The 27,461-nt window shown below is 38.7% G+C and overlaps 1 protein-coding gene across 1 annotated transcript in view; it reads left to right on the top strand.

Moving 5' to 3' along the window:
- The window catches only part of chka (choline kinase alpha), a 51,863-nt gene extending 30,944 nt beyond the window's left edge, over positions 1-20,919 (top strand). Inside the window, exons 4-12 of the mRNA XM_020511979.2 lie at positions 7,473-7,586; positions 8,643-8,776; positions 10,602-10,706; positions 11,541-11,599; positions 11,856-11,940; positions 13,334-13,442; positions 14,425-14,531; positions 18,113-18,194; positions 18,375-20,919. Of these exons, the coding sequence (XP_020367568.1) occupies positions 7,473-7,586; positions 8,643-8,776; positions 10,602-10,706; positions 11,541-11,599; positions 11,856-11,940; positions 13,334-13,442; positions 14,425-14,531; positions 18,113-18,194; positions 18,375-18,434 (855 nt within the window). The 3' untranslated portion in view covers positions 18,435-20,919. The remainder of the gene's footprint in view (positions 1-7,472; positions 7,587-8,642; positions 8,777-10,601; positions 10,707-11,540; positions 11,600-11,855; positions 11,941-13,333; positions 13,443-14,424; positions 14,532-18,112; positions 18,195-18,374) is intronic.
- Positions 20,920-27,461: the final 6,542 nt, after the last annotated feature.

Raw genomic sequence — 27,461 nt, 5'->3', positions numbered from 1 at the left:
TTTGTGATGCTTTTTGTGCTAAAGTTGCTGGAATATCAAAAATTATGACTAAAATTTAATTAATCAAACCCAACAAGCACACTGTTTTAATTGCATTTTTCAACAAACAAAGGCATATTCAAACTGTGGCAGCAGATGTTAGAATTCACTGTTCAGAAACATCTGTGAAATGTGTCCATACTGTATACTGCTACTTTCAAACTGAGTCTTTATCTGTTATGGCTGGGATAAAAACCAAAATTAAAATAAGAATGAGTTTAAAAGCTCACTGGAGTAGTTCAGGTCCAATTTGCCTTTGCAACCCTGTGAATAATGTTTGCTTGGAATTTCATTTAGTCTGCTTCATTGAACCACAGTGGAAAAAGTGTGGGTAGACTCCATGAATTAAAGTAGGCACAGTTAAATGGATTAACAAGAAAACTGGCAGTAAATGGCATGCTGAAAATTATTGGAAAAGAATTTGTTTTGTTAATGATATATAATCATTTAACAGTTGTCAATAATAAAATTCCCAGTTTCAACCTTGGAATTGTTTCATATAATGTCATCGCATACACAAGATTGTTAGCGTACTTTGCGCCATTGCCTGCTGTGCCTTTTTATTATTAGGACACTTTCTCCAGATCCACAAATGTGTCTCAATGATTGTATGAAAATGTAATGACAAGAGTAGCACATTGCCTGCGGTGTTTTTTTAAGCAGTGTTCTGTAAAACTAATGCTTGCTGAAAATGGAACTCAGATGTATGATTTAAAACTGCCTGATTTTGAGATTAGATAAAATGGAATCTGTTTGCCTGTTATATTGTACTGAAATTTTAATAATTGGTGCAGATTTTTTATTCCATGTAAAGTATATTGAATCATCCACTTACCAGGTGATTGAGAAAAATTGAGGTATCTTGAAGGATCTTAACAAGATAGATGTGGAGAGGATGTTTCCCCTTTATAAGGCAATCTGGAAATGTTTAAATATCAGCATGAAACCAAAAATAGATGAGTGTTTTGAGTGCACAAGTGTTTGGAACTCCCTCTCTGAAAAGGTGGTCGAAGCAGAGAATATTTTCAAGGCAGATTGTTGCTAAGCAAGGGGCTGAAAGGTCATCAGAGATAGACCAGAATGTGGATTTGAGGTTACAATTGGATCACCCATGACCTTGATGAATGGTGGAGCAGGTTCCAAGGGTTGAATGACCTCCTGCTCCTGATTGATATGTTTTTGCCTAGGAGGATCACATCTAAATGGACAGGTTAGTTCCTTTGTGTGTGGGCCTCACAACGCACTTTGAATCTTTGTAGTTCTGTCCAGGTATTTTAATACTTTCAGAGGCAGGAACCAGAAAATCTGCTCTTTTATTTTCAAGAGTTTCAACACCCAACATCTGCATCTTGCTTGTTTGGAATGGGTATGTGATGATTTCTGTGCTGTTTGTGAGATCACCCAGTTTCAAAGGTAAAATCAACTTTCTTTTAGACCTGTCACACAGATGTCGCTGCATTGTTAGTTTCAGAGCAGTTGTATCAACTGTATGTATGCTGAATTTTTGCAAGACAGAACTTCCTTCGTTCAAAACTCTTGATTCTGCATGGTTGCCATCAACCCAATCTAGTGCTATTTTTGGGATTCCATTTCTCCTGCCAATGGCCATCATGCATTTGGAAATGGAAAAGTTAAGTAAGACAAACGTTACATGGAAGTATCTGATGCCCAGGAGGCATCAATTCACATGCCAGCATGTGAGCTGGCCATCTCTGCAAGAAACAAGGTGACAGCAGTGCTGTTTTCTGGGACCTGTTTAGAAAGATGAGATCTAACACATGGATAGTTTTGTACATGGCTGTGAAAGTTACTTACTGGTTTGCAGTTCCACTACACTGGATCCTTAGTGAATAGACAGACTTCAGGCCACCACTGTCGAGTGAGCAGCAGAAACACGTTGGAAATTGTTTTCCCTCATAGGAAGGAGGTCACAGTATTGCAGGATGTGACTTCTTACCAAGAGTCTGGCTTCCCTACAGTAGGGGATTTCATTAGTGCACACTTGTAGCCATCAAAGCCTTTAGCCTCTAAGGCCTCTGTCCAGTAATTTGTTGGTGAAGCACTGAAAGTTGGCCTCTTTATTACTGGTGTGATAATTTTGAGTAGTTTTAGGCTTGTTTTAAACATTACTAATAAGAGTTGTGCCTCAATTGCCAGCCTAACTGAAGTGTAAAAGAATAATTACAGATTGTGAAAGTATTTAAGAAGCCACAGGCACTTCCTTGCAACATGCAACAGTTGGCTGATCAAAGGATGGCTTTCTACCAGGAACCCAGACTTTACTGTTGTGTTAAGTCTAACATAAAGATAACATGAGAAGCAAGGCCAGTGTTTTATATACTATGGCATTGATATGGCACAATGCTGGATGTTCAATCTAAACATAATGCACTAATTACTTGCCTTTTTGAAGGGGCATACTTCAGAAAAGCATAAGTTGGTATAATTTGTAAGACTGCAGAATTGATATATCCTGCCCCATCCCCACCATCAGCTGTTAACATGGAATCAAATACTACTTAACATCATTCATCACCTCTTGTCCTGCTCACTAACTTTGAATTTGGCCGCTTTGTGAAGTGGGTGTTCTTTGACTTACTCTGGTTTTATGCATAGTTAGGCTCCACACAAAAAGAAAAATCAGCAACCTTACACAGTCACACCAGGGGTTTTGAAAAGGTAGTATATGCACTACAAATTAAGTTCATCTAGTCCCCTCCTAATTTTTTTGTTCCAATTTAAAATAATCAACTTAGTCCTAAACAAAATCAGAAGTAAATTTAATTGCACAGCTATTGCTAGAAGGCACTAAGTTTAAAAACAAAAGATGGTTATAAGCTAAAATAGAGATTAAAAATAATTACTGGTAAAAGGTGCTTAGAAAGATTAGTATTTGGCTAGTGTAGGCCTGGCTTGGTTGAAGGCTTCTCTTGCTGAATATAAAGAGTTAAAAAGCTTAATCAAAATTTGGCAACTGCAGTGGCTTCTATAGTCACATAGTTGGAGATTTATCCCACAGGTTGAACAAGTGGAATGGTTTGGGAGGGGTGGGGGTGGGTTCCTTTATTTCACTTCTATGTCACTGCAAGTTGTTCTTTCTTTCCTTTAAGTCAGAGAATAGTTAACAGTTAAGCAAATTGCTGTGGCTTTGGAGTCATTTAGGCCAGGCCAGACCAGTTAAGGATTCTCTTCCCTAGAAATACATTAGTGAATCGGATGGGTTTTTACAACAATTGACAGATTGGCTAGCCTTTTATTCTAGGTTTGTATTGAATTCTGGATTTCACCTTCTGCAGTGGTATTTGAGTCCAAGTTCCCAGTAGCCTGTTGATTTGGATTACTAATTAGTACAGTGACTTTGCTGTACCATCACCTCCAAGCCTAATTCAGTATAGTAGTCCTTGAATTGGTCTGTTTTTCCATCTCCCTGCTGAGAACTCTGTCTGATTTCTTGAGTTCTGACCAAATAGTGTCTGAACCTGTCTCTCGTAAAGACCACAATTTAAGATGGCTGCTATCCCACATTGCTTCATGCCTCCATATTAGGTAACAGATCCATCCATTGTCTTTTTAGTCAAGAAAACTAATTTAACTGCCTCAGCCATTAGTTTGAATGGATGCTGTTATCAAACTATGGTGTGGTGGAAGTGATTCTTCTCTCCAAGGACACTATTATCAAGGAGTTTCAGTTTACCTATGGAATTTTTTTTTCAAAAAGTCACTTGTAATTTATTCCTGTGATAAATAGTTTAGTCCCCATAGTTCAGTCCACAAGATCAGTCACATGACTTCTGGGAGCAATTTTATAGGGTTCTATGTCCATTCTAAAGATGAAATAGCCTTCTTCATAAAATGTACATAACATTACAGAGTTGTGACAAACCGTGTAAGAGCTGCTGCAAGTTGATTTTCCTCCTGCATGTTTGGGAAATGCATGTCAGACACAACTTTAGGTGTTTTAAAGTAAATTACCTTGCCTACTGTTAGCTGTGATTCAGTTGGTAGCGCATGCCTCTAAATCGCCTAAATTCAAATCCTCCTCCAGGTTGGGCACAAAAATCAAGGCTGACACTCAAGTACAATACTGACGGAGTGCCAATCACGTCGGAAACACTCTTGTCTCAAACAAATAGTTTAAAAAGTAGAGCAGGGGAGGTAACCCCCATGTCTTGGCCAACATTTATAGCTCAATAAATATCACAAAAACAGACTTCTGGTTATTACCACAGTACTGTTTGAGTTCACATTGGCACCCTTGTTTCTCACCTTACCACTGGTTTAATTGACTTGTGTTTTGAAATGCCTGGTGGTCATGAAAAGTGCTTTGTAAATGTAAGTCATTCTTCAAAACCGTGAGGTATGCACATCAAGACAATGGGACTCAGCCAGAAGCTACATTCATGGATGCTCTTTCTTAAATGAAGGCATGGGCCCTGAGGCCTGCAATACGATCAATACCTTTCAACATGGTTCTCTCTTTAATAACTGACGACACAAAGTTGAATCAATTCTGTAATGCCCTTGTTTTTGATATGCTGTCTGCTCTGAATCAATGCCAAATGTCATTTTGACCCATTTGAAAGTTATTCATCAGTTCAACTTGCAATTGTGTGTCCGTGTATGGATTTTGTAACATTTTGGCAGTAGGAATTGAATCTTGCTAGTTTCTTTAAATATTTGTAAGTTGAATCATTTGTATTTGTTGTTTCAAACACTGGAACTACATTGTGTATTGATGTTACAGATACAGAAATATTTATTTGTATAAAGCTCAAGTTGAATAGTTTAGGAAAAGTTGTTAAAATTTAAATATAGATCTGCTTAATAATACTGCTGAGCTTTGTGGGAAATTTTTTCTTTATCCACTCGTGGGATGTGGGCATCGCTGGCTGGCATTAATTGCCCATCCCTAATTGCCCTTGAGAACGTGGTGATGTTTTGCTGCCTTGAACTGCTGCAGTCCGTGCTCTGTGTTGATCCGCAATGCTGCTAGGGAAAGAATTCCACAATTTTGACCCAGTGACAGTGAAGGAACAGCGATATATTTCCAAGTCAGGATGGTGAGTGGTTTGGAGGGAAACTTGCAGGTGTGGTGTTGCCATGTGTCTGCTGCCCATATCCTTCTAGATGGAAATGGTAATGGGTTTGGAAGGTGCTGTCTGAGGATCTTGGATGAATTTCTACAGTGCTGCTAATGAGTGCTGGTGGAGGGAGTGCTTGCTTATTGGTATGGTGCCAGTCAAGTGGTTTGTTTTGTCCTGGATGGCATCAAGCTACTTGTGTTGCCTGAATGGGCATATCTCCAACAAGTGGGGAGTATTCCATTACATTCCTGACTTGTGCCTCGTAGTTGGTGGACAGGCTTTGGGGATTCAGGAGATGGGTTACTTGCTGCAATATTCCTAGCCTCTGACCTCTTGTAGCTACTGTTTATGGTGTGAGTTTAATTCTGTTTCTGGTCAATTGTATCCTAGAATGTTGGTAGCGATGGTAACACCATTCAATGCCAAGGAGCCTGTTCTCTTATTGGAGATGGCCATAGTCTGGCATTTATGTAATGTGAATATTACTTGCCACTTGTCAGCCCAAGGTTGGATATTGTCCAGAATTTGTTGCATTTGAACATGGACTCCTTCAGTATCTGAGGAGTTGTGAATGGCGCTGAATGTTGTACAATCATCAGTGAATATCTCCACTTCTGACCTTATGATGGAGGGAAGATCATTGAAGAAGCTTTTGCATCAATGTCACACTGATATTACAAAGATAGGTGGCTCCAAGTAAAAATAAAATGCCTTTTATACCAGCCGAGCTTATACTGTATTAACTGTGCTAAATAAGGTGGTAATCATGTTGAAGAAAACTGTCTAGGATCTACCAAAAGAATAATATTCTTTGTAAATGTGCAGTTAAAAGATAGACTGAAAAAAAAATCATACCGAATTTGTACCCATTTTACAGCAGTGCAATTCTAAGTTTCATTAATAAATTACCAATTCTCTATTTTTATTTGTAATTGTACCTGATACCTAGGTATCAACAACTTGAACAGAAATTGCTGTTCAATTAGCCAGTGGTAAGGTAGCAAGTGGTGGCCCTGCTGTCTTACTGCAGTGTCACTTTGAGGCCCTTAACTGACAAATCAGTACCCATTCAAGAATTACCTCATGGGAGAGTTCTCTCGTTCAGAGACATTCCATGCTTGATTGAGAAACCTCAGATTAAGAAGGGGTTTAGTGGGGACTGTGGCAAGGGGGTCACTGGGAAGCGATTCCCCCACTCTTAAATCCCCTTCGAAACAGCCTATATTATGCCTGGAACTCTCCCTTGAGCCTCAGCTTTAGCTGTCAGCAGCCACTGTTTCTTTGATATTGCTGAGCGCAGAGACTGGCAGCTGTCAGCAGGGAACATACAATGAATCGAGTGCTGCTCTTGTGTGCCTTCCCCAAAAAGACAGGCCATGTAGGACTTTCAACATCTCTGCAGCTGCTGTGAGAGGTACATGTTGCATTTAGTAAATCTACCCTTTGTGACTCTGGGGTAGTTCTTCAGTAACCTATTGTAAGACCTAAGCCAAGTTCTAAATTTTGAGTCACCACAATAGGGGCAGCATGGTGGCTCAGTAGTTAGCATGGCTGCCTCGTGGAACCAGGGACCCAGGTTCTGATGAAGGGTCTAGGCCCGAAACATCAGCCTTTCTGCTCCTATGATGCTGCTTGGCCTGCTGTGTTCATCCAGCCCTGCAAGCCTTTCTGCTCCTATGATGCTGCTTGGCCTGCTGTGTTCATCCAGCTCTACACCTTGTTGACCCAGGTTCCACCTGGGTTTCCTCTGAGTGCTCCGGTTTCCTCCCAAAAATATGCAGGTTAGGTGATTTGTCCATGGGGATGAGGAGGGTCATATGTTTTTCCAAGGATCAATGCCGACTTGATGGGCTGAATGGCCTGTATCTGCACTGTAGGAATTCTGATTCTTTGGATACTAATCAATGAGTTAAGCTAAATTTTTAGTCATCAGCAGCAACTCTGGAGTCTGAGGACCTGCCTGCCTCGGTTACCATCTCCGGTCTGATGCACCATTAACATGGTTCCAATTAACCCATCGCCAAGTCAAAATTCAACTTCGCAGAAGTCTGGGTTTCTCCTGGAAGGATGTACCTCATTACTACTGATTAATCTCAGCCAAGTGATGCAAGGCAAACTATTCTTGAGTTTGGGGTCTAAAAATGTTTGAGTTAATCATAACCTGAAATTTCAACACATGTTTTAATCAGCTTCTAGAGCATAAAGATTCCAGTTTTTTGTTATGAATAGAAGATACAGTTTGATTCACAACTCTTATTTCAAAATACCTGATATCTCACGTACGTTATTAAATGTAATTTTTGAAGTAGTAAATTAAATTATGCAGCATCCGTTTGTCTCTTCACATAGGGAGCAGATGCCATGGTATTGGAAAGTGTTATGTTTGCTATCTTGGCAGAACGATCACTTGGTCCGAAGCTATACGGAATCTTTCCTCAGGGTCGTTTGGAACAATTCATTGCTGTAAGTCTGATTATCTCCAGTATTGTGAATCATTGATTGTGCTCCATTGCCTTGAGCTTCCACTAGACTACTGCTTGTGGAAAATGAAGGACGTGGGAAAAAATAACTTTTGGCAACGTGCCATTCTTTTTGTGCTCTTAGTGCTGCAATTATTAGCTCTGTCTTGGTAATGATTCTGCATCTGTATCAAAAGAACAATCTTAATTGAGCACATTTTTGTAAACTCAGACAGTTGCTACTGTTGAATTTTACTCCAATAATAACATCAATCTGCACAAAAGACGAAATCCCATACCATTCTCAAAGTGGAAAATGTTTTCCAATCTGAATATAAAAGACTTTTCTATCCCAAGCTACTGAGCAGTAAGTCAAGAAATATAAAATTTGTTAATATAAATGCGCACAGTGAGAAACACCATTTAATGCCTTTTTAAACTAGAAAATAATTTGTAATCAGGCAGATGTTTAGGATATCTGCTGAGTGAATGTTCAATTTCAATTAGGTTTTCCTAATGCACATAACTAGAATTTCAGATTTCTCAATGTACTGTAAGTACTCCTGAATAGCATTTTTTGGGGAAAATTATATTTAGCTATATAACCTTATTGATTTAGAGTTTGATGTCTTCTATATTTGTATATCCCTTGGTACTAGTTTTGTAAACACCAACAAAATGATTTCCGACAATATGTAGTGAGATTCTTCAGACACCATATAGAGATGAGTATGTGTCAGAGGTGTGAGATGTTTAAATGATCATGAAGAAACAGTAAAGGTATTTGCTGTCTTCTCAAGTTTTGAGATTATGCTTTCCAGTCTATTGTCTACAAGGTACATGGTAGATATGCAAGTACAGTTAACAAAAAGCAGTAGCTAATGTTATGAAAAGCATTTTGCATTTAATTGCATGGAAAAGTGTGAATTTGAAAATATGGCATGTATACACTGGCTTAATACACGTATAGAAATTTTGCATGTTGGTGTAAAATAAGTTAGCATTCAACATATTGCATGCATGTGATTTATTACTTAAATATTGTATCCTGTTACTTTAGAGTCGGAAATTGGAGACCAACGAATTAGCTATTCCAAGTATTTCAGCAGAAATAGCAAAAAAGATGGCCACCTTTCATAGAATGACTATGCCATTTAACAAAGAACCAACATGGTTGTTCCATACTATGGAGAAGTGAGTACTTATTTGGAACATTTAACTGGGGCGTAACCTGTGTGTAATATTTCTGTTATATGGACTTGTTTTAAGCTAAGTTAAAAAACCAAAAAGAACACATTGTACGTTTATAAATTTTATCTTGTGAAGGTAGGAAGTTTCTGAACATCATTAGTGCCCACCACTTGCACTTATCGCATTCATCAACAATTAACAGCAGCAACTTTCATGCCGCATTACAAAAGCTCTTGTTTTCAACGATTCATTAAGCTCTTCGCACCATTACAATGTTAGTACTTTTTAATGGTTTCAATCATTGTAGATTGAAAGGACAGTTATTAACATTGAAGATTCTGACAGCTTTCCATGTTAATTAAAATACTCTTAAAATATCCTGACATTTCAGTGGTAATGGCACCAAGTGAGTGGAGCAAGAATTAAACAATTCAAAAGGAAACCTACACGTTTCCCAAAAACTCCCAACAAATGTCTCTCCATTTTTATTTATTATTAAGTCAAAATACCAGTGAGATATCAGTTAGTTTCAGGAGGAGATATCACTTACTCAAGACATATTTTACATCAAGGACAAATTTGTTTTTATTCTTTGTTTTGCTACATTATGTATTTTGGACACTTAACCACTTGTGTAGGTATCGTCCTTTATGCATGAGCTTAGAACTTTCACTTTACTGTCCAGCATTTAAAAAAGCAAGTTAACAGCATGATATCTATAATAACTTGTTGGGACTCTTGTTGCCATTAAACTTTGTGGAAATGTTGTGCAGATGTAGAATCCCAAGTTTTATAAGAGCATCTTCAGGCTATGGCTTAGAACTTCTTATGGTTCTTGCCTCCAGGATTTTTCTTCCTTCCCTTGGTTTCCCCTCCTAAAAAGTGGTTCCATGTAGGATACGAGTTTTGTGCTCCCTTCTGGTAGTGGCTGTTACATATGTTACAACAGCGAAAATCCTGGTTACTACAAATTTGCCAGGTGAAATCATCAAAAGCTAAAACTAATGTAATCCTATATGACTCACTCTCAAATTCTGCTTTAATCCTTGAACTCCAGTCTAGAGAAACAGCCATTGCAACCATGTAATCACATTGTTGTAAAATTCCCATCTGATTTCCTAAAGCCCTTAAGGAAGAAAATCTGCCATCTTCAACTGGTCTGGCCAAGACATGACTTCAGATCCACAACAATGTGGTTGACTGTTGTCCATCAACTCTCTGTCTGGGCTGGGAAATAAATAGCAATGCCTACATCCCATGAATGAATAAAAACAAATTATTATTATTTCTAAACCCCCTCCATTCCCCCACCACCAACCCCAACTAGAAATTCTTATATCAGTTGACAAGCCTCTTTCCGCTGCCTTCCTGAAATTAAATAACCTCTCAGTACAGAGACCTGTTCCTTTTAATAAACAGTGGCAAATTTGGGATGCATTTATTGTAGAAGACAGTAAAATTGGAGATGAATGCAAGGTGTCAAGGTAATGAAGATACCTGCAGTGTTTAACTTGCTAATAATTCTTCATGTAATGAACAGAGATCTTCAGAAAATCTTCACAACTATGCTGTCAGTAGCAGCCAAAGGAATTCTTATGAGAACCGCAATCCACATCAAGAAGAACATTCAGACTATTCATGCAGTCCTTGTTGAACAAATTAAATGTTCAAAATTCTTCATTTTTACCATATTGATGTATACTTTAAGAATTATGAATTTGTATTTTAGAATTATGCACAATAAAGCTCAAACTTAAATAGACTTCTTGAAGAAAAAGCATTTATATGCCTATGTACAGTTAAATAGTTTGTCTATCATTCATTTTAGGTACTTACAGCAAGTGATGCGAATCAGCTTTACAAGAGAGTCTCACGTTAGAGCATTTCATAAACTTCTCAGTTACAACCTTCCACAGGAAATGGAGAAGCTAAGGTAGGATTCGGTTAAGTTAATGATATTTATAGTTAAAAAATTTTATCAATGAAACATGGATAAGTTCATGAAGGGAAACTTGCCTGTTACAAACAGGCCTTATGAATTTCACAGTTCATACAAATTTAACAGTTTTGACAAAATATTCTGTGTCTGCATTCTCTTATTCATGGCTCATGTCTACTGTAATCTGGAATATGCCTTTACTGACCATTATTTAGTTTAAAAGTGGACACTTAGCCAGACATCATAGAATCCTTATTGTGTCCATTGGCTATTGTAATCTTGCATTTGTTGCTGCATGGATTCCCCTAAATTTATGGAAGACAAAATGAAAAGTTCTTTAATAAAGCGAAGCCTGACTGTATACTAATACAAGTATACTGACTGATTACTTGTGTATTTATATTCCTGGGTTTGTTTTCACACATGCAGGACTTGCAGCTTTTTCCAGTTTATGAAGCTGCAATTCAGTTAATGTCTCTGGGGGGGGAAGAATGTACTAGAAATCCTATGTAATGCTATTTACTGTGATTGCTGGTGTAACAGATAGCAAACAACATTTTATTATCTTCAAAGGAAGACCTCTTCAATGTTTAAGTTGCACAAATGCTTTGTTTCAGTGCAACTTAAGTAGCATGATTGTACCAATTTTACTGCCATGCTTTCAAATGAAGTGAAATGTTAATATCTGCTTCACTGTCCAAGATAAAATTTAGTTCTTATTAAACAGAATAGTAATTACTCAGTGTGATGTCTGTTGTCTTTGAGAATACAGCATTGGAAGCATGAACTTTACCGTTTCATTTAATGCCACTTTTTCATTCTCCTCAGGTTCTTGCTTGAAGCAACTCCTTCGCCAATTGTTTTCTGTCATAATGACTGTCAGGAGGGTGAGCTAATTTATATTTTGTCAAAATAATTTCTTAGTTCGCTTTAATATTATGTTTAATTTTTTTTTAGCAAGTTGTTTTAATGTTGGAAGCATTTTCTTAGCCACATTGGGTCTACAGTTAAATTCTATGCTTTGATTTCATATCTCTATTGAGATAACTGGTCTGTGAAATGGCAGGTTGAGTCAAGGCAAATTGGATCAATGCAATACATCACTGTCAATATGCAATACATACTGACATTTCTTTATTTCAGGTAATCTCCTGCTATTGGAAAACACTGAAAACACTGATCAGAAACTGATGCTCATTGACTTTGAATACAGCAGCTACAACTTCAGGTGACTGTAATACTGCTTGAAATGAAGTTGGAATTAATGGAAGGTAGTTGTACTGTGACTCAAGACATGTATTGGAGTCTTCCGGTGTAGCCGTAGGGGTTTGCAGTGGTGGGGGTCTTGTGATGTTGTCAGTAAGACCCAATGGAGTAGTCTGGAAGGGCAACTGCAACTAAACCTGAATTTTGTGCAACACCAACCCAGAGTTGAGCCTGAATGCAACCTGGACAGAATTGTACTCATTTTATCCTGTAGACACTGATTCTAAATGCTATTTTGGAAAGGCCATAACTGGGATGTGGGACAGCATACCAAATTTAGGGTGGTCCTGGATTGCGTTGTACACTGGTCTCCTGACCTAAGGCTATATCTGCCTTAGTTAAAGCCCAGAGGTATCCTAGATTGAGACCTATATTGACGTCTTGGGATTGAGACAAGTTGCCTTCCAACAACCACAAAAACTACTGTGCTGTATATGATTCAAAACAGTTGAGAGATTTGTTCTGATTGCCACTGACCTCAATTTTGCCAAGGCTGTTTGATGCCACACTGTGCCAAATGTTGCCTTGATGTCAAAGACAGCCACTGCCTTCATCTCTGGAAATCAGCTTTTTCTTTCTTTCATGTTAGGACCAAGGCTTTGAGGTTAGGAGCTGAATGGTACTTGTGCAGCACAAACTGAGCATCAGTGAGCAGGTTATACCAATGTACATGCTGCTTGATAGCTAGAGGACACCTTCCACCATTGTGCATATGATTGAGAAAGGGCTAATGGCACACATGTTGGTTAGATTGGATTTGTACTGATTTTTGTGCACAGGACATGCCTGGACAATTTTGCACATTGTCAGATAATACATTGTAGACTTACTTAAACAGCTTTGCTAGAGGTAAGGCTAGTTCTGGAGAAGCATTGGGAAGGGTATCGTCAGGGCACGAACCTTTTGTATATCTGATAGCAGGGTTGATGCTGACCACCTGCTTTCTCTGGGACTGAATTGCAGTTTCAGAATAAGGGGTAATTAGAACTGGGATGAGAAATTTCTTCAGAATTAGAACTCTCACCCCAGAAGCTTGTAGATGCTTAGTTAAATATATTCAAGGTGAGGATCAAGAGATTGTGGGACAGAGGAAATCTAGGGATACAGGAATAGGCAAGAAAGTAGAGTTAGGGTAGATGATAAGCCGTGATATTAAATGGCAGAGCAAGTGGAAGGAACTATATAGCCTACTCCTATATCTTAAGTCAATCATTCTTAATATGCTACTGTGGACTGAACACACTAAATGGCCTTGTTTTATCCTGTAGACATTCTTTGATTCTGTTTTGTAAATAAAAACAAATGCTATGTGAAAAACCTCTTGCCAGTTGCCAATAATTTTCTTTTCTTTTTAGAGGGTTTGATTTTGGAAATCACTTCTGTGAATGGATGTATGACTACAACTGTGACGAGTATCCATTTTTCAAAGCTGATATCAATAATTACCCCACCAAAGTGCAGCAGGTATGTTCTTTGAGAACTGGATTTTAAGTGAATTATTTTTAACCCGGTTAGAAGTACACGAATCGTTGAATTTCAAAGTAAGTCAGTAGTGATTCTACATCTAAGCCTAAAGTTTTCAATCAGTTGATGGTAACTCATTTTGGTGAAATACTATTAGTTTGATCACCACCCTTCAAACCTTGTCTCTAGATTGTTGCATTTAAAGTTTAATAAATAGAAATAAGATGTCTTCAAATGTAGTTTTAAAATAAGTAATGAATTAGGTCGCATTTTCTGGGGCTCATCAGAAGCCGTTCTCTTAATACATCATTACTGTAAAATGCAAGTCTGATCAAATGAAATGGTCTGTGCTAACTCTAACACAACCAGCATGCTGAAGATACCAACTTTTCAATCAATGAAAATAAGCACTGAAATGCTAGTAGGTTGGTCAGGTGGCTGTATATAACTGCCCCTGGTCTCCTCCTAATATTTTTAATCTGCACTAAGTCTTGAATCACTATCCAGTGATGAGAGAAATATCCATCAGTACTACATGTAGTCACTTATCTCACCCTGGCAAGTTGGGAAATGACCTGTGAAAGGCAGAATGCTAAGTGAAAACAGCAGGTAAGTACCTAGTATCAGTTTTTAAATGCTTTGCCCAGCAACTGAATGGAGTTCTCCATTCAAATTCACACATCCCCAGTGAAGTCCGGAACTGAGACATAACACCTGATGGGATCCTGAACCAAGAGGCCATTTTTAGGGAATTTAATTTACAAATGCACCTGATCCTACCTGGAAAAATTTTATCCATAATGTCTGAAATGCTTTGAAAATATCAGTTGCCATGTCTCTTGGTTATAACTTGCAGGTCAAACCCAAAAATAAAAAAAAACTTTAACTTTGAGAGAAAATTTGATATCAGTTGTTGCAGAACAAATAATCTGTCACAGGCTAGTTTCTCACCCGAAAAACCTGATTTGTTGTTTTGTGACAGCTCCATTTCATCAGAGTTTACAATGCTGAAATCCAGGATGAATTTGATGACTTAAATGACGATCAGATAGCAAAAATGGAAGACCAAATGCTAGAAGAAATAAACAGGTAAATATTCTGATTAAAGATAAAATCATTTCTAAATCCCTCTTTTTATTCTTTGTAGTGTTCAATACTCACGCAAATGGTGAAGTGCAGACTGCTTATCATGAACTTGTAAATTAAAACCAAATTTCAAAGTGAAAAAACACCCCAATGAATCACTTAACAAATCATTGGATATCATAATACTTCATTAAAGTAGACTTGCTATTCCATGTATTTAACACCTCTGTGCTGTGGAACCATAAGGAACAGTATTATCCTTTGGCTCTTGGTAATGGGCAACATTTGCCGAGCCAAGAGCCTGATTGAGGTTTCCACATAACGGCCTAGCAGCCAGTTCCACCATGTGCCTAATCTCATGTTCATGCTCCAGAGGTCCAGACTGTTTGCTGTCCCACTTGCCTTTCCTCTCCAACTGCACACCTTTCCCTGAATTAACATTCACCCCTGTTTGTCTAGAATGACTGTACAATGGTCTTTTGAACGTACTGCCTATTTTTAATATTTTGGAAAAAGAATTAGGCAAGTCAGGCAGCATTAAAGACTGTCTTTGGCCATTTGCTGACCCAGTTGTTTAGTTTTCAAATACAGATGTAAGGACATGTTTTGACATTGAGACAGCTGCATTCTTTCAGCCCTTTACTCTGTCTTTTCATGCATGTTTCAATACTATATCCTCAGGCAAGCAGGAGAAGGCCACTGGGCCCATTGAACCTTATCTGCCATTCAACTAGATCATAGCTGATTTTGTACTTTAAAGCCATTTTCCTGCACTAATCCCATAAACCTTGATTTGTTTCATGAATAGAAGTCTACTGATCTGCCTTGAATATTCTCAATGATTGATGCTCCAAATTCCTGTGGGATAGAGAATTAAATGAATCACTTCCTTCTGAGCGAAGAAATTCTTTATTACCTCAGTCCTAAATGGCCTGTCTCTTTGAGATTGTGTCCTTGCTCCAGACACAATCCCCAGTCAGGGATTAAACAACCTTGTTGAGCCCTGTAAGAATTTTGTATGTTTCAATTAGATTGCCTCTCACTCTCCCCTACTCTAGGGTTGGGACATTAGAGAATATAGACCTGGCTTAGTTATTCTTTCCTCAAATGATAGTGCTACCTGATCAGGGTCCCTACCCTTCTTCGCTAAGAATTTGCATCAGTTCTATTTTTCCAGTCAATGAATGAAGAATTTGGTTGTTATTCCCATCATTGATGTTCTAGCATTCAATGTTCCAAGCAATTTTTTTTATTTTAGTTGCCTGAAATACAGTTGCAAATCTTAAAATATAGATTAAATATATTTCTGAGCTTGTGGCCTTCTGAAATGACTGTTGCCACATACGGGTAGTTTATTTTTAGGGGGCTGCACTACTTGTAAGTAACTACAATATAAAATTTCATATTACCAGCCATCTGTGTGAGAGCTGCAAGTGCAACTGATAATGGAATCTTGAATAAGATCAATGTGCTGATGACTTTGTGTGCTAATAATGCGCTGCTAGAAATATGATCTAAAAACTTGCCTAATTAGCTCTGGACTTCAAGGACTTCTTGTTCAAGTACCTTATGGCTAGATACACAATGAAGCTCCTTCATCAATAACACATTAAGTCAGCTACCAAAAAGTAGTCTGAAATTCTGCACTGAATATTTATATTCTCTACCTACTTGTCCTTCGCAGTGTTCCAGTTTTTAAATTCAGTGGCAGTTGTGTTCACTTATGGTCAACTTTGATGTGCCAGTCAATTAGGAGGTGCTCTGCAGTTGCATAAGAGCATTGCAATCAATAACTTGTACTTATATGGCACCTTTCATATAACTAGATATGCCTCAATGCTTCACAAGAGCATTCTAAAACAGTGTGAAACTGAACTACCCCAAGGAGATTAGTTAGAGTAAGCAAAAGATTCAACAAAGTGGTGTGCTTTAAGAAGTGTGTTCAGATGAGTTAGGTAGAGAGGCAAAGGGGTGTAATGAAGGGAATTCAAGAGCTTAGCTACCCATGGTGAAGCAATAATAATTGGGAATGCGTAAGAGGCCAGAACTAGAGAGCGCAGATAACTCTAGGATTGTGAGATAGGAGATTATAAATAAGGATGAGGCAAGGACGTGGAGGGATTTGTAACCAAATGTGAAACTTGAAAATAAAGTTACTGCATGTCTGGGAACCGGTGTATGTCAGTAATCCCAACAGATAAGGGAATGGGAATTGTGGTGAATTAAAAACTGGCAAGTAGAGTTTTGGATGACCTCTAGTTTATAGAATAGAACATGGGAGACTGTCGTTACATTCTTGGATACATTTGAGTCCAGCGTAAAAGGCATAGATAAGGGTTTCAATGGCAGATAAGGTGAGACAGAGTAATCTTGGAAATAGTGATGGTATGAATAAGAGGTTGGAAGCACATCTCCAGATTTAAATGTGACACCAAGGTTGCGAATGGACTAACTTAATCTGAAGATTGTTACCAGGGAGTCAGATGGAGTCAGTGCAAAGGAATGGAGTTAGTGGAAGAGACAAAGACCAGGATTTTTAGGTCAGAATCGGGGTTCAGTGGTCTATACTTGGATGAACTGGCCTCAATGCCTGTTTGCTGCCTCAGTCCTAACCCTAAATTATTTTCAATGAAGTGTGGCTTGGGGACAGGTCAGCAAGTGGCCAGCTTAAGCCCAATTCTGGTAAATTGCAGGCAGCCCACGTTGGCCTGGATGACATCCGATTCTGAAGGATCCTTCCCTAATGGAGGCATTACAGCCACCAGGCCGTACCTGCTACTGGTCATCTCGTGGATGAATTGCCCCTCCAGGATCCTGGCCAAGCAACTATGGCTTTTTCAAAAGTAAAGGTCAACCTCACTTCACTTGTTCATGCACAGCAGCTTGAACTTCAGCAATTGGGACTGCTGATCACTTAATGTGCACAGAGCCTCCTGTTGACTTGGGTACATTCCTGCTGCTCCAAACAGTATGAAAGGTTTAGTTATATTCTCCTGAGAAAAAAGTTCTTCAAATTTTTTTGATTACACCTAGTTTCAAAATATAAAATTATCTCCAATGCTGTAATTGAAGCACAAGGAGAATAGGGTATAAAGAGTTATATCTCTGGCACCAATAACTTAAAGCCATTGCTGCAGGTTAGAAGCTTCCGTCATATCAGCTAGAGAATTGAAAGTGATTTCAGTAACTTGTAAGTGATTTTTAACTACATAAAGCATTACTAATAAGAACTGGGATTTTACTTTAGTTATACTACATTTGACCATTTTAGTCATGTCATTCGTTCAGCAAATAAGCTGTTTCTAGGAAACCAAGTGCTTTCTTCTCTGAAGATAAGAATACATCTGCTTTTGAAGTAAATTTGTGGACATGGCTTTGACTAATTTCCTTAAATTGTAAAATGAGGGTAATGAGTCTATATAGCACAATATTTTATCAACTTTGCGGCAAGTGAAATAGCATATCATGATCTTTTCCAATCCTGTATGTTACTACATTGTGGTTCTCTCAAATGCTAATCCGTCGTGATATATTAATTCAGCTGTGTGCATGTATTGATGTTTATATGTATTTAACATTTACAGATATGCACTTGCTTCACATTTCTTTTGGGGTCTGTGGTCCATTATTCAGGCTCGGATATCAGCAATTGAATTTGGATATCTGGTGAGTAAAATGTAATGGCTAAATCTTTAAAAAGAAAACACATGGCATTCATTTACTTTTGTGCAGTCACATCAAAATGGTAGTGGTTTTGTTCTTGGAATGAAGCATTTTTCTCAGCAGAGAATATAAATAAAACATTTCATTACGGAATTCTTTTAAATTGTAAATTTTCTTCTGCAGGATTATGCATTGGCAAGATTTGAAGCATACTTTGAACAGAAGAAGGAGCTAGATGTTTGATGATTAGTTGACGTGTGGGAGGAGCCAGTGAAGTGAAGTAAATGTGAAGTAAAGACGAAGACACCAGAAAAATTTAAGTGTCAGAGCCAGCTATGGAAAACCACAGCAGTATTCAGCAGAGATATGAACTGTGTGTGGATTTGTTTCATGTGGTAGAAGTTTAGAAATTGATGGTCTGTTTTTTTTTTCTTTAAAAATTACAGCCTGTTTACTGTTTCAGGACTTGCTTTATGGATAAAACTTTGAAAAATGTAGTAATGTAACATTAATCTGGTACAAAGCTGCTAATTAATTCTCTGAAATAGATTAGTATTAGGTAGATATTTAGTGAACAATTAAGTTGTGTATATCAAAATACTTCTCCAGCTGGAAAATGTGACTTACTTGTCATTTAAAAAATTTTTTTTTGTTGGCAAAACAGCCTTTAGATAAGTAACATAAGAGAAGAGTTGACTTAAACTCTGAAGTACTTGCCTAGAAATCTATATTAAAGGGCAGATTATACATTGTTTTACATATAATGTGAAAATCAGTAATGCTACTGAAGCCAAGTTTAAATGTATAATTCAGTATAATTCTGCTATATTAATAATCACACTAGTGAAAGAATATTGGGATGAAGCTGTTTTGATACAAAAAAACTAATTCCTGAGCCAGACAGGGTAGCAGACCCAAGGCCCTTTTGATGATGGACCAGTTAGCATGGCTGGCTGATGGGACCTAAAGGGATAGAACTATCACTGGGGAGACTGGAATCTTCCCAGTTATTTTCAGATAACCTTAGAATAAGTTATTCTAAGGATATGCAACTAGGATTGTTTCTCAACAACCAGTGCTGGTATCTGCACATTGTTAGCAAATTGAACTCCAGGAATATTGTTACACACACTGATAATCTCTTTCTTAGCAATTGCCAACCTGTGCCTGTATTTGTTTTGATCTTGTATGGAGTTGCCATTATAAGGAGAAAGTGTGCACTCCACATCTGGCATAGATAGGTATAATGTGCATTTCTCAATAGATTGATATGGAGATTTAAGTATGATGGTTTCTGACATGTCAGATATCCAGCTGATGTCCTAAACTATGATTATTTTATAACATTGCATTGGATTTATGATATATTTTGTTTATTGTATGTCATTATGTAGTTAAGCCTCTGCTTTCGACAAAATACAAGTGCATTAGTGGTGTTGTTCTCATGCTGAATAACAAATATAGAATAAGCAAGGTAATATGCTTTAGTTGTTGGTAACAAGAGTTGCAAGTTTTGAACTTGTATTATTTGTATGCAGCTGTCTGAAATGAATTAGCATAAGTACTCTTCTAAAACAAAAGCTGTCAAAGATGAAATTCAGTTTCTGCGACAAAATGCGCAATGGAAGATTAATTCTTCTTTATATATCCTGCTTAATTTTCCTTTTCCATTCAAGTCGAAGTAAGTTGAGCAGCATATATAATGGACAGCCAATTTTCTACCACATGCTCTGCTCTCTTGCTGGAGCTGAATTTTGGGTTCAGTAGTTCATTTCCTAAACTTTTTTCTGAACAGACCTGTTCCAAGTTTAATTTGTAATTTTTAGTTTTCAGGAAAACTACATTGTGAATTTAAAGTTGCTGTACATGAGGTAGAAAACAGTGACCAATATTTATTCATGATTTTTGTATTGCATATTCTGTAACCCAATTGATGTGCGCACATGTAGGCAAATAAGCCAACGCCTGAGCCATTTGCTTTGTCTTGTTGAACATGTATATTGTGTAAATAATGATTGAGTTCTAATATTAAGACCAAAGCCAGAACTGTTTGGAACGAGGTACTTTGCAAATTTAGTTTCTGTTGATAGTGACACTACTTTTTCAAGTATCTTCACAATATTAAGGCTGCCACTAACATACAAGTTAATTTGTGCAAATGTTTGTATTTTTTCTGTAGGTGATGCACAGTAAATTACTTGGCTTTGATTCATCATAGCAGTTACCATGTGTGATCCCAGTAAGGCAGTTAAAAGCCAGTGTCCACTAAAGTTCAAATTCCTATTGTAACAACTATGTTTAAAGTCCTGTACAAAGCTGGTTCCAAGTCCAAAAAAAGCTAATAACATGCATGGAAATGTACTAAAATTTTACATTTTCAGTAGCAGTGATTTGATTCTTGGTGCAAAGGTTGCACCGTTTCTGACAATAACCAGCATTTAATACAGTACTGGGAGGTGCATGGCTACGTTTAACGGTGATCTTTCTGTAAGACAGAGTAATTGCACTTGTGGAATTGCAGTATAAACAATCAGAATCATCCTTGTGTTGGGAATTAATTTCTTTACTGTAACAAATGTGATGGATGCTTTTAAATATTAATGCAGTGATGTGGTGCATTGTTATGTTGATGCCAAATCAGTTGTATTTTTGTAAAATGTCACTGTGTATGCACAGTTTATGTACTGACATAAAATTTTTATTAAAACTTTTTCCCTAGTGGCATGAAGCAATACGAGTTGAAGAATAGTTCTAAGGGGCTAAAGATGGCCATCAATTCCCATCAGATTAATGGAAAATTTTATATGCTAATATTAATGTCTTGTGCTGTGATTAGTGAGTCTACTTTCATTGCTGTGCACTGAATACAAACTCACTGCCCTTTCCTGCTGTTTAGAATTTATTATTCCAATAACTCAATGTAAGGTATCATATTTCCAACATCTTTCAGCAGTGCTGGCCTTCTTTGCTGGGGCCCTTCTGAAATGGGAAATGTGAACAAAGCTAATAAAATAAAATAACTCAAATATAGTTCCTTTCTGAGACCATGGCAATTTTTAAATGCAAAATAACTAATTTTTTACCAGGTTTAAAAGCCATAACTTTCAGACCATTTTGATCCTTGTGCTTTTTTGTTTTTGTTGTCAAGTGGGTTATCATCTTGGGGAAGGAACTCTATAACAATTTTTTGTCTTCAAGCAATTTGTCTTCTGGGTTGGTTCAAATATTTTCTCAAGACTGAGACAACTAGTTAATAAACAAGTGTCCAAAATCCAAGTGAACAGACAGTTAATTGAACAGCAATTTCCTTTTGTTGGCTACCAGAGGTGGATACACCCAAGAGTGTCCTTGGTCAAAGCACACGGACAAAATATTTTCATGGTTTTGATCTCAGAAAAATGAGCTTAAAAGCTCACTGAAGCTGATTTGTGGCAGACAGAAAATTCAGTCTCAAGTTCTTATATTTTAAAAAAAAAAAATCCAGTTTAAAAGAAAAATCCATTCACATTAAAAACAGTCAGAAAGGTTTATTGGGAATTCTTCTTTTAGTCTTTATTACCATAATGACAGCCAAAAACAAAACAAAAATGTTCTGATTTAAATCCTTTTGTGTCTGTCAAACAATGAGGGATGTATGTGGAGCAAGTCACGGTCTTTTGGAATAGAAGAAAGAAAATTACAGCACAGGAACAGGCCCTTCGGCCCTCCAAGCCTGCACCGACATGCTGCCTGTCACAACTAAAACCCCCTACCCTTCCAGGGACCGTATCCCTCTATTCCCATCTTATTCATGTATTTGTCAAGATGCCCTTTAAAAGTCTCTAATAGTATCTGCTTCCACTACCTCCCCTGGCAGCAAGTTTCAGGCACCCACCATCCTCTGTGTTTTTAAAAAAAAAAACAAACTGCCTCGTACATCACCTTTAAACCTTGCCCCTCACATCTTAAACCCATGGCCCCTGGTAACTGACTCTTCCACCCTGGGGAAAAAGCTTCTGACTGTCCAGCCTGTCCATGCCCTTCATAATCTGTAGACCTCTCAGGTTCCCCCCTCAATTTCTGTCGTTCCAGTGCGAATAACCCAAGTTTCTTCAACCCCTCCTCTAATGATTTTTGTAGTACTGAGAGGAAATATGGGGGTGAGTTTTAAGGGGCCAGTAGAGCTGTAGATATTGGGTAAAATTCCTGGAACATATTAGATTGGGAATACATGAGACCTGGATGATTTTGGAAGGGAGCAAGAGAAACTCCATGTAGCTATTGGGAAGCTATTCAAACGGATAATTGACACCAGGAATGTAGAAATTCCTGGAAGACTGAAAAATCTTCAGCATTGTTCTGAGATTTTTCCCGTGCACCAACCAAAGTTAATATCTGCTGCATTTACCCTATTAAATAAAAATTTCTTCTACATCCCACTTTACCCATGCATTTTGGCATTATAAACCTGGTGGATGAGTTCCCTAAGCTCTGCATCTTGCTGGGGTGCAACAGGTGACTGCACTGTATGCAGTGTTTAAGTGATTTTTGAAGACTGAAGTTGCTAAACTAATGGTTAACCAGTGAAAGGCCTATGCTGGACAGGATCACTTCTGTCATGAAATAATTTGAGGCCATTGCAATTTTTGTGGACTTGTTTTCAAACATCACTGAAAAATGCTATGCCTTGGTACAAAGGGACTGGGCAGACAGCTGTGGCTTCAAGGATGGACTTAGCCCAGCAGACGGTTAAGAGTGAGCTTCCTGAAGTTGTCAGAGCAATAGTGCATTGAAGTACTATTCTGGAAGCAGACTTCCTCAAATCCTGCTAGTTATGCATGGTCCATATCAACTTTATTCACCCATACTCCAGTGAATCTCCTGTAGATACTTTGTCCAGGATATCACCAGACTGTTATCCAGGTCATCAGTGCCTGGTTTGCTATTGTCAAGACCCTCCATGGATGAGTACTGTGTCCAATGGCTAGATTTCCATAGCTTCAGAAGATTATTTCCCCCTATATATAATCATATCTACCACTAAATACATTCATGAGTCAGAAACACTTCCACCACCTTAATGTGCAGTTATTCTGTGATCATCCTGCATGTCGGTGTCAGGAAACCAGGAATTTCCATGCTGATGCTTTTCTTTTACAATTAGACCCTCCACTGGTGTTTTCTCCAATGAAGACTGTGACTCCTGGGCGACAACATGAATGACGCCAGGAATTAACACCAACACTGAGCCACAGGAACCGCCTTCCCAGGCAGATGACACAGCTGTTAGCATTCTTAACAAGTTGTAGTGACTGACTTGCTAACTTTCAAGAAGGAAAGATTTGCATTTGTATAGTGCTTTCCAAAATCACTAGACAGGTCAAGTGTTTTACAGTCAATGGACTACTTTGCATGTTATCACCGTTGTAATGCAGCAGCCAATTTACACAGCAAGACCCCTGCAACAGCAATCGTGTAATAAACAGAACCTTCTTTCTGAGGTTAGTTTAGGGATAAACTTTAGCCTGGACACCAGGAATATGTCTTCTGCACTGTTAAATAGTACCCCTGAGCTATTTATGTTCGTTTGAACAAGCTTTGGTTTGATATCTCATCCAAAAGACAAGGGGGTGAATAGTTGGGTCCCAGTGATCAGATTTTTCTACCAGATGTATTTTGCTGCTGCTTCGGTCTTCACCACCATTAAAGACAAAAGTCCTCCTCAAAAGCCCAATCAGAGGGCAGGTGGCTTTGAAGTCAGGAAAGGGGCAGTATCAGGGCCAATCAGGCAGGCTATGATTAGTGGGAGGCAGCCGATGCCATTGGTACAGGGGAAGCCGTGGTCACTGCTGGCCCTTTGTCTGGGCACCTTCTGGTCCAGGAAGACACTCCACTCCTCCAGCCTGAAGCCTGCTGGAAGGAAGCTGATGGTGGTCTCCTCACATGGCACTGAGCCCTTCTGACAAGCATAGTACCCCTATATAAACAAAAGACCCGTAGGTAATCACCTGAGAGGTTTAGTTGAATTCTGGGCAGGTGGACTGTAAGCCACCTTCCCTGCCACTGGCAAAGTGGACTGGTGATGAGATTAAAGGCCTGATCATCCATTCTGTGCTACATACAGCCTCCAAGCCTGTCCCTAAAAGGTTTGTAAAATGCAGTATTCCTCTGTACAGCTTTGGGGTTTCAGCCTTGAGTTTTTGTGTTCAAGCCCTAAAGAGGAACAAGTGAAATGAGATTCAAAATTGAGCATGACCAAATGAGTCACAGCTCACAATCTGAGTTCCAGAGAACGGTCTATAATGAACAACAAATCCTCTTTCTGACTGCCTTCCTCTTACTCCTATATGGCATTATCCCTTTAGCTTCAGTTGGAAGGAGGCACTCTGGTGGGTTGAGACAACCATGATGGACAACTTTGAATTTAGGATCTCTTTAAGGGCCCTCCCAATTTCTGCTCCAATTGTTTTATAAAGGTTCATTATGCCTCTATTCATAAAGACCAGCAAAAGCCCAGGTTTCAATATGATACACTTCATAACCACAGCTTTGACAAACAATTGTTCACAACTTGCTTGATCATATTATGTAAACAGCTCCATTTCTTTGAATTTGGAAAAATGTCAAAATTATTTTAGGCCCCCTAAGATTTTTCTCAGGGGGTAACATTTCGAAGTTCAGTGGCTCTTTCTTCAATTTCATCAACTTCTTCATTACATCATACAGATACATAGTAACAATAGTTTGTATTTTGTGATGTATTTGAATTCAGAAACAGAATTAGAAGAATTCATCAATAGTAGAAAGTGCAGTATTTAAATTGGTATAAGACAACAGGCATAAGTCAGCAACAAAATATTTTCTCAAGATAACTGACACACACTTCTGCATCAAAAATTATATCATTCTCAACATATCTGCAGGCAAGCAGGGTCACAGCTGTCAGGAGGGGACATGAAAAGTCTTTAGCAGGTAGGATCAAGGAAAACCCTAAAGCTTCCTATAGGTATGTCAGGAATAAAAGAATGACTAGAGTAAGATTAGGGCCAGTCAAGGACAGTAGTGGGAAGTCGTGCGTGGAGTCCGAAGAGATAGGAGAGGCGCTAAATGAATATTTTTCGTCAGTGTTCACACAGGAAAAAGACAATGTTGTCGAGGAGAATACTGAGATACAGGCTATTTGACTAGACGGGATTAAGGTTCATAAGGAGGGGGTGTTAGCAATTCTGGAAGGTGTGAAAATAGATAAGTCCCCTGGGCCGGATGGGATTTATCCTAGGATTCTCTGGGAAGCTAGGGAGGAGATTGCAGAGCCTTTGGCTTTGATCTTTATGTCGTCATTGTCTACAGGAATAGTGCCAGAAGACTGGAGACTAGCAAATGTTGTCCCCTTGTTCAAGAAGGGGAGTAGAGACAACCCTGGTAATTATAGACCAGTGAGCCCTACTTCGGTTGTGGGTAAAGTGTTGGAAAGGATTATAAGAGATAGGATTTATTACCATCTAGAAAGGAATAATTTGATTAGGGATAGTCAACACGGTTTTGTGAAGGGTAGGTCGTGCCTCACAAACCTTATTGAGTTCTTTGAGAAGGTGACCAAACAGGTGGATGAGGGTAAAGCGGTTGATGTGGTGTATATGGATTTCAGTAAAGCGTTTGATAAGGTTCCCCACGGTAGGCTATTGCAGAAAATACGGAGGCATGGGATTGAGGGTGATTTAGTGGTTTGGATCAGAAATTGGCTAGCTGTAAGAAGACAGAGGGTGGTGGTTGATGGGAAATGTTCATCCTGGAGTTCAGTTACTGGTGGTGTACCTCAAGGATCTGTTTTGGGGCCACTGCTGTTTGTCATTTTTATAAATGACCTGGATGAGGGTGTAGAAGGATAGGTTAGTAAATTTGCGGATGACACCAAAGTCGGTGGAGTTGTGGATAGTGCGGAAGGATGTTGCAGGTTACAGAGGGACATAGATAAGCTGCAGAGCTGGGCTGAGAGGTGGCAAATGGAGTTTAATGCGGAAAAGTGTGAGGTGATTCACTTTGGAAGGAGTAACAGGAATACAGAGTACTGGGCTAATGGTAAGATTCTTGGTAGTGTGGATGAGCAGAGAGATCTCGGTGTCCACGTGCATAGATCACTGAAAGTTGCCACCCAGGTTGATAGCATTGTTAAGAAGGCGTATGGTGTGTTAGGTTTTATTGGTAGAGCGATTGAGTTTCAGAGCCATGAGGTCATGTTGCAGCTGTACAAAACTCTGGTGCGGCCGCACTTGGAGTATTGCGTATAGTTCTGGTCACCGCATTATAGGAAGGATGTGGAAGCATTGGAAAGGGTGCAGAGGAGATTTACCAGGATGTTGCCTGGTATGGAGGGAAGGTCTTATGAGGAAAGGCTGAGGGACTTGAGGCTGTTTTCGTTAGAGAGAAGAAGGTTAAGAGGTGACTTGATAGAGACATACAAGATGATCAGAGGATTAGGTAGGGTGGACAGTGGGAGCCTTTTTCCTCGGATGGTGATGACTAGCATGAGGGGACATAGCTTTAAATTGAAGGATGATAGATATAGGACAGACGTCAGAGGTAGGTTCTTTACTCAGAGAGTAGTAAGGGCATGGAATGCCCTGCCTGCAAAAGTAGTAGACTCGCCAACTTTAAGGGCATTTAAATGGTCATTGGATAAACATATGGATGATAATTGAATAGTGTAGGTTAGATAGGCTTCAGATTGGTTTCACAGGTCGGCGCAACATCGAGGGCCGAAGGGCCTGTACTGCGCTGTAATGTTCTATGTTCTATGTTCTATGTTCTATATGCATAAGCTGGAACTTGTTAATCAGACAGCCACTACTATTTTTGCTGCAACTCTGATCTCAATCTCAGATTCAAATTTGCCAAATGATATGTTGTTTTGTTATAACAGCATCCACCTTTTCAGCAGCCCCCCGCCCCACCCAAAATTTGGTAGATACTGAACATAGGCAGCCTCAAGCTCGAGAATCAACATTCATTTGCAAGGAATTCATTACCTCAGTAATTTCCAGTGTTCTTGGTTTCCAGTTAGTTAAGCATTCATTTGTTAACAGGTTTAGAATTCTTCTCTCTCCTGTGCAACCTCCTTCTTTTCATCTCTATCTTGTAGACTCATTACCACTGTATACATCCTCCCCTCCCAGGCCTTGCATCTGCTTGGATATCAGGGCAGGAAGTGGTAAGGGCAGGGCAATGGCTGAAAAGTGGGAAAACATTTGATAAGAGACAGTTCTGTCATGTGCCTTTTCTCCAACCCCCTTA

Source organism: Rhincodon typus, chromosome 17 (genome assembly GCF_021869965.1).
Source record: "Rhincodon typus isolate 14 chromosome 17, sRhiTyp1.1, whole genome shotgun sequence".
NCBI lineage: Eukaryota > Metazoa > Chordata > Chondrichthyes > Orectolobiformes > Rhincodontidae > Rhincodon > Rhincodon typus.
Note: the sequence above shows the minus strand (reverse complement) of the source record. Positions and strands in the feature narration are given on the sequence as shown.